Below are 8272 nucleotides of genomic sequence, written 5' to 3' on the forward strand. Positions count from 1 at the left end.
CCAGCTGCTTCTCTTTGTGCCTCTTTCTGCTTACTATCTTTCCAGATGCAACCACTCTGTGAAGATCCTTTCTTGTTTTTGTAGTAGGAGCTAGGCTGACTTCTCAGCATCCGTACTGGGATTGCTTCTCCTTAGTCCCAGTAGCACAGACATAGACAGTGCCTGTCCTCATTTAATGAAGGACAGAAATTATAGTGCTGGGGTTTAGTGTTAATCAGAGCTCATATTTCAAACATGAACCACTCTTAATATTTTAAGCAGGAGCTGTTATAACCATTCTATTTAGGTATTAGAATCTAAACAACTTTCAAAGCCTTGGGGCTCTCCTTGCCTGGGAAGCAGATACTGGGAATGAAGTCATACTCACTCAATTCTCTATAGCCCAAGTGCAGCTGTACTGAAGGTATCTGGTCCCTAACTCTATGGTCCTCTGACCTGTGTTGGTGTCCAGGGTGGAGGTGCTGTTGCTCTCACTGTGTGCTCTCTTTTCTTCATTTCTGTCTGAAGTTCTGCCTGACGGAGCTCATAGACAGTAGTGAATACATTCCATCTCCTGATAAATTTTATGGTAGGGTCCGTTTTTTGACAACTCCTCAGGAAACTATAGAGAAAGGAGATACTGTGAAATGTTCTTCAAGACTCCATGTTAAAGATAAAGATGATAGAAGATACTTAGCAAGGTCATTATCCTGCTTGGAGGAGACGATGAGCAGAGATGGCGAGGGAAGGAGACTGAATGGTGACCAGCTGGCCAAACATGGTATATTCATCTTCAAGTTTTGAGAGAAGAAGTTCTGGCAGAGCAGATTCATACAGGAAATGGGTTAAGTGCAATTTCTTATTTTTCTCACATTCTCCTGGATAAGCACTGGACTGCTAGATGTAAGATCAATGATTCAAACCTACCAGGTGCTTCCTGAAATTCTTTACAAGATCTCTATGAGTCAGAATTGACTTGTTGGCACTTAACAACAAAAATATCATCTAGTTATTATCTAGTAACTGGAATCCTGGTGTGCCAATGTAGCATGGAGCACTGGGTTGCAGGTCAGTCTGCACCATAGGATTGGTAGTTCAAGCTCAACTAACATTCCTGCAAAACCCCATAGTGGGTCGCTGTGAGTAGGAATCAACAGGCTGGCATTAACCACAGCAACCTATCCTTGAGCCATCAAAAAATGTTTCATTCCGTGTGGAAACCTTGCCTTTTTTTTTTTTAATAGTGGAGTCATATCGTTGTTGCAGACCGCAGTCACTGAGATGTTGAGGCCCTGTGTCATGGACGAAAAACCAACACAGCGGCACCACTCAGGCTTGCTAGCCAGAGACCCTGAGGGCCCAAGGAAGTAACCTCCGGATGTCCTGGGTTCATTGGCTTTTACGAACTCACTGTTGGGCTAGCACTGTATAATTTGCTTTAGTCCTATTAATTCATTCTATGCTTGAACTCCAGTAATTGTAGCTTCTGAGAAAATGTTTTTTTATGTGCCTCTCTTAATGTCTTCACTGTGTTGGCAGTGCTTAAGATTCTGGGAACAAATCTCTCTGAGGAACAAACTCTGGCCACCTGGCAAACATAGCTGTTCTTTATCAGATTATTCAGTTGTGTTTGATATTAACTTAATACACGAGCCCTTGATACCCATGGATAAATATTAAAACAAAAACTTCTTCTAAAGCAGAGGCCTAAAAGTTCCTAGGGCAAGTTTGCTGGGAAGCTCTGGAGACAGACTGCCCAAGGAATTAACTCAGAGTAGATTGGTGAATTCCAGGGTTTTGTTCAAAGAATAATGGTTGTCAGCCTTCTCAGATCCTTCTCAGGTGCAGACCATTAACATAGGTGTCCTCCTTCCTCCTGCAAGCCTTGGCCAGGTAGCCGAAACAGCTGGATTCCTTTTAGACCTTTTGAATCCTTTTCTCACTGAAGATTAGGTGCTATAGGTATGTTAATTAGGCTTGAGAAACCTCGAGTTTCTGCCTTGGGATTCGAACCTACAAAGTACTATATAACAATTTGCTTGAATTGCTAGAAAATTAAGGTTGTTAGATTATCAAGACAATTTGTGATGTATGTTTTAGAATTTGTTCCTGTAAATCATGGTGTCCTGTTTTGAACGATTAATCACATTTCACTTCTTAATAAACCCCGCCTTCCTTTGTGTAAAGTTCTTCCTTGCAATAAAAAGGAGACGCAGACTGAAGCCCGCATGCGTTACAGCTTGCAGGGCATGCATTACGGACAGGCATTGCAGTTGGAAAGGCATTGCATACTGCCTGCCTAGCCATGATGTTTACAATGCAGGATCTGTCTGACGCCAGTGTCTCATCCACTCTGGTCTCCGGGTGTCTTTTTGTCTCTCTTGTTGTGTCTTTGTGTGTATTCTTTCTCTATCTCTGTCGCCACCAGATCTCCCTAGTTCGTGAAGCGAACCCCTATGTCGAGGCAGGACTCCGACATATCGTATTTGTCCTTTTGTGAGTGAAATAATTCCACTCAGTGTTGATGTTGTTATTATGTACCGTCAAGTCGGTTCTGACCCATGGCGACCCAAGGAGCTGCTGGTGAGCTTGAAACACCGTCCTTGCTGTTCAAATCACTTTGCAGTCTGGCACATTAAATCACAGTGCCACACCAGGTCTCCCGGTTAGTATTATCTAAATTCATCCACATGATGAGGTGTTTTACAGATTTTCCATTATTCTTTAAGATTACACAATAGTTCATGTAGGCACCATTGTTTATCCATCCAGCTATTGATGCTTATCTGTTCACCGAATGATAGGCACTTAGATTGTTTGGAACCAATTAATTTTTGTACACACATGGCTTTGAACCAGTTACTTTTTTTTTGCACATATCACATTTATTTGGTGTTCCATTAAGCCTAGATCCTGACATCTGTATAAATAAACCTTCCCCTTATCCTGCCTCAGTCCCAACCCATCCTCCTGACTCATCTTCCTCTTCAGCAGAGTCAGAGAATGCACTGTGGCTGCTCTCAGACATGCCACACATATGGACTGCTGGACCACATTAACCACAGGTTTTTGTACAGGACTGTATCACTGTGGGAGGACTTTCTATATCTTGCTGACAGTAATAAACTGCAACATCCTCAGCCTCCACTCTGCTGATTTTCAGAGTGAAATCTCTAACAGACCCACTGCCGCTGAACCTGTCTGGGACCCCAGTGAACCTGTTGGAAACCTCATAGATCAGAAGCCGTGGAGCTTGGCCTGGTTTCTGTTGGTACCAGTTCAAATAGGTGTATCCGTAACTGTCTTCAAGGCTTTCACTCAACTTGCAAGAGATGGTGGCTGAGTCTCCAAGTGTGATGGGCAGGGTGAGTGGACTCTGGGTCAGCACAGTATCTCCACTAGAGACTAAAATAACAAAAGAGTAAAACAAAGTTATATCCAAACATTATGTGTCATTTTCAGGATTGCTTTCTGTGATTTTTTTTGTTTGTTTGAAAATATGCTTTCATATTTTCCAACTTTTATTTTTGCATGTACAGTTTTATTCTTCATACTCCAAGTTATCTAGTTTTCCTAATGTCACCCCTATTTTGTTGTGGCAGTTTTTCCAGAGAACAGATCTTGGATCCTTCTCAATTCTTTGTCATATTTCCAATGCAGCATTTACAAGCCCATTTCTGAAGGAATCAATATGTCCAATTTCCAGAGTAGACTCCTCTTCTCCACCCCTTCTCCTCTTCCTCCTGTCTGTACTCACCAGGAATCCAGAGCATAAACAGCCCCAGGAGCTGAACAGAGGATCTCATTTTGAGATGTTGAACTGATGAGTCTTAATAAGTAAGACAGAATCCAGCTGACCTTTTATCTCAGACTTTCAAGGGAAGGTCCTCCCAGGGGAACAATATGTAAATTTCATCAGCAGTGTGGAAAGAGCAAAAGGGAGGGTGGGTCTTTCTTGTGATTAAAATAAAGTAAAATGTGTCTATGTTTGCAGAAAAGAGAAAGGGCATTCAGGGTTAACAATGAAAGGTTGGTTCCCTCTTCAGGTTACATTTCAAATGATCTTGTCACTGGAAGAATGCATCAGAGACCCTAAAGAGGTGCAAAAGGTCCAAGCTTCAAACTCTGGAAGATAAATTCCATTTGGGTTTTGTTTGCACCCAAAGAATCTAGAAAAATAAATAGTTCCCTTACCCTTTATCATGATCCATAGTGTGTCTCCAATAAGAGGATTGGTAAGATTGTCTGCTATCTGCTAATTATCTTTAAGTGTTAGATGCATATGTTGGGAATGATCTCTTCCTGGGACCCATTGTATTAAGCCCTAAACGGGCATTCAAATCAAACAGTTTAACAAGAGAAAAAATGTCTTTTTTTCCATCTACTTTTTGAGATAGGGAACACAGTATGCTAGCTCGGGGAGTGAATTTGAAATCCCTGAGAAACAATTGTAACAACATGGTGTATTTCTAGGTTGTTCTCCCTCTCTCTCTCTACATATCTCTCTTCCCATTTTGAGTTTTTCTTGTGAGTTGAAACCAAATCCTTTAAAACTTCAATCTCTTGTGTGAGAACCTATGTCTCTCTCTTGGCCTGGATATTGGGCACCCTCAGTAAAATGAGTCTACAGATAAAAACAGACTCTGTATGCGAGAAGATAAGAATTGTGTCCTGTATTCATGTCTTGGAGGAGCCTGTTATTGCTAACAGCTCTGCAGGCTTTCCTTTAAAGACGGGTGAAACTTAGGCACAAATTCATTAAAACAGGGAATACCTGGTGATTCTTCATATGTCAGACTGATAGAAGTAAGGCTGAATATGTTGTTATTGCTAAGTTCTGTTGAGTTGGTTCTGACCCATAATGCCCTGTATAGGGTTTCCATAGAGTGGCTGATGTGCTTGAGCCACCCACCTTGCGGTTCACCATGCTTTGCTGAATATTTGTTGTTGTTGTGAAGTGCTGTCAAGTAACAACAACTAAAAGCATTTTTGTTTCAATTTATTTAGCAAAGTAATCATTATCCCTCAGATAAAACCTGAAGTCATTTTAAGATTTGTAGTTCTATGAAATCTTGGGGGTTCTAAATCCTAAATCACTCTTATTTTTTTGTTTTGGAAACCCTATTTAGGATTTCCGAATCTGTAAGTCATTGTTGTTGTTAAGTGTTATCAAGTCAGTTCCAAACCATAGCGACCCTGTGTAGGGTTTCCAAGGAGCAACTCGTGAGCTTGAACCACTGATCTTGTGGTTCAAACCAGCTTTGTAGTCCAGGACATTAACACACAGCGTCACAGCAGAAGTCTCATCTTTCTCCCACAGAACATGTGACAGATTTGAACTCCCGACTTTTAGACACTACCAGGACTCTTTGTGTGGGATCAAATCATTAAGCACAAAGTAAAGATGCTGAGAGCATTGTTGCATGGACCATCTTTCATGAATTAACATTTCATTTGCCTTTTTTGTTATTCCATTTTATATGTTTTGTTTCTTTGACTGTTCTTTTCTTATGATGTAAACTGATAACATAGCAAAAAAACAAAACAAAAAACCATATCTGCTCATTGCAACGTTAACAGTTCGAACCCACTATCCCTTTTGTTTGACAAAAATGAGGTTTCCTGCACTCATACAGATTTCTAGCCTCAGAAGCCCTGGGCCCGGTCGCTATGAATCCTAATCCACTGGATGTCCGTGGGTTTAGACGTGAGAAGACCTGCCTTCCTAATTATCTATCAAGAATCCCTGGTGACGCAGTGGTGACGCTCTGGGCTACTAACCAAAAGGTCTGTGATTTTCACACAGCTGTCCCACCCAGTGTGCGAAAGATGGGTCAGTCTGCTCTTATACAGATGTGTAGTTGTGAAGTGCTGTCGGGTTGATTCTAACCCATAGTGAGCGTATATAGGGTTTTCAAGGAACAGCTGGTCAACTTGAATTACTGAACTTGCAGTTCAAACTGACCTTGCTGGCCTGCTTAAACAGTCTATGTGGCATTTCGAATCTACCAGTCACTCCATGGGAGAAAAATGAGGTTTACTGCTCCCATAAAGATTTGTAGCTTCAGAAACCATATACAGGGTGGCTATGAGTCAGAATTGGATTGGTGTCACACAACCACCACCACCACCCAAAGGAGACTGACTGACCTGCTACTAATTCTTCCTCATTAACATCATTCAAAGAAATCTGGGAGCATAGTGGGTTAGGAGTTGGGCTGCTAACTGCAAGGTCACCAGTTCGAATCTACCAGCCACTCAGCCTGAGAAAGACGAGAGTGTCTGTTCCTGTGAAGACACGACAGGATTGCTGATTCAGAACCAACTCCTAGGCACATAATCAGCAACACCACCAGCATCATCATAAAGGTTAGGATTTACAACAGATAGGAAAATTGCATAGCATAACAAAATAGAAGACAATTATAGAATACTGACACATCGTAAGTAGCTTTGCTCACAAACAAGTCCCACCTCCTTTGCTCTTTCATACTGCTGCATTCAGCAAAGGATTCCCATATTGTTCCCTAGGACAATCTCTGCTGGCAAGTCTGCTCCAAACTGCCTTTACTAACCGGGGTTCATCAGTTCAACATCTCATGGTTTTTAGCCACACTCTGACTGTAGAATTTATTTTAATCAACATTTTGAAAAGGGGGATACACCATTTTCCCATAGAATCTCCTTGCTTTTCAACATACTTTGAGTACAATTGATCATAGTATTCTGTTCATATTTTGTTGGCTCTGTTTTATTGTCTGCCCTATAATTTCTTGTTTGTATTATTTGCATCTTCTCTTTTTCTTTATTAGATTTGCTAGTGGTTTGTCAATTGTATTAAGTCTTTCAAAGGACCAGGTTTTTGTCATATTGATTCTTTATGTTGTTTTTCTGTTTTCAGTTTGATTTATTTCTGGTCTGATCTGAACTATTTCCTTTCTTTTGGTAGTTATGGGCTTACTTTGCTGCTGCTTTTCTTATTGTTGGAAATGTCAGGCTAAGGTGCTGATTTTCTTCTTTGGTCGTGTCTTTGTTACTATAAAGTGCTCTCTGAACACTGCTTTTGCTGTTCCCTAAAAGAGTTTGGTATGTTTTGTTACATTCTTCTTTGATTCAAGGATTTTTATTTTATTTTTTAATTCCTTCTTCTACCAAGGAGCATCTAAGCTGGGTGTTATTAAATTTCAGTGCAGGTTTATCCTTCATCTACCTATTGCTGATTTCTAATTTTATGTTGGTGATCTGTGAAGACAACTTCCAGTACTTTTATGTTTCTGAGCGTATTGTGGCTTGCTTTGTGGTCTATCATATGGACTATTTTAGAGAATGTTCCATGTGCTTTGTAAAATATGTGTATTGTTTTGTTGTTGGGCAGAGTGCTCTGTGTTAGTCTAAGGGGTCAAGTTGGATGATTGTGTTTTTCACTTTTTCTGTGTCTTTTTTGAGTTTTTTCTAGGTTCCTGGGGCATGCAAGCAGTTAATGGGCTTGATAGTAAACAGAAAGATTGGGGGTTGAAGTGCACTCAGAGTGAGCATGAAAAAAAAAAAGTTCCATGATTTCAGAAATCAGCCAATGAAAACCCTATGGAGCCCTGTTCTACTCTGAAAAATATGGGTTTTATATAATTCAGAGTGAAGCAGATATCAATAGTGGTTACTCTGCCCAGTATTGATAAAATCAGCCCGTGGTCTCTTGAGGACTGAGGGCTTTGTGTGCTGTATAATATAATTTTCATGATAAAACATCCTAGAGGATTTTAGAGAGTGGGCCCAGTGAGTCTTGACCTCGATTCTTCTCACCAGTATTTCTGAAGCAAGTACCATTATACCCATCAGTAGGGCAGATTCTATAGGGAGCACAAAATGACTCATGTTCTCTATAACCCAGCAAATTAGTTAAGAACAAAATACTAATATATAGTTAAGAACTTAGAAAAGATACTGACCTGAAGAAAATTATATTCCTGTGACTCAGATGAGATGCCAACACTGGTTTTGGGAGAGACAGGATGAGCTGGAGTGTGACTAGCAGAGCATAGAGAAGGCTATGGGATGGAGAGCTAGGCTAGCTGGTCCATGGAGCAAGAGTTGATTTCCTGCTCACTGAGGGATATGGTGGAGTGGAGTGCTCTGTGAGCATTTATGTTGTTGTTGTTAAATGCCATTGAGTCTTAGTGACCCTGTATAGTGATTCTGAGGAGTGGCTGGTGAGTTTGAGCCACTGACCTTGCTGTTTAAACCGACCTTGCAGTCCAGTGCATTAACACACAGCACCATACTAGGACTCCATGAG

At 40.9% G+C, this 8272-nt stretch overlaps 1 gene segment (V, D, J or C); it reads right to left on the reverse strand.

Annotated features, from left to right (window-relative positions):
* Positions 1 to 3034: 3034 nt before the first annotated feature.
* Positions 3035 to 3785, reverse strand: LOC102812398. The segment is given in 2 exon segments: positions 3035 to 3384; positions 3737 to 3785. Coding segments are annotated over 2 exon segments (399 nt in total).
* Between the last annotated feature and the right edge of the window lie 4487 nt (positions 3786 to 8272).

The sequence above is a fragment of the Chrysochloris asiatica genome, unplaced genomic scaffold, assembly GCF_000296735.1.
Source record: "Chrysochloris asiatica unplaced genomic scaffold, ChrAsi1.0 scaffold00608, whole genome shotgun sequence".
NCBI lineage: Eukaryota > Metazoa > Chordata > Mammalia > Afrosoricida > Chrysochloridae > Chrysochloris > Chrysochloris asiatica.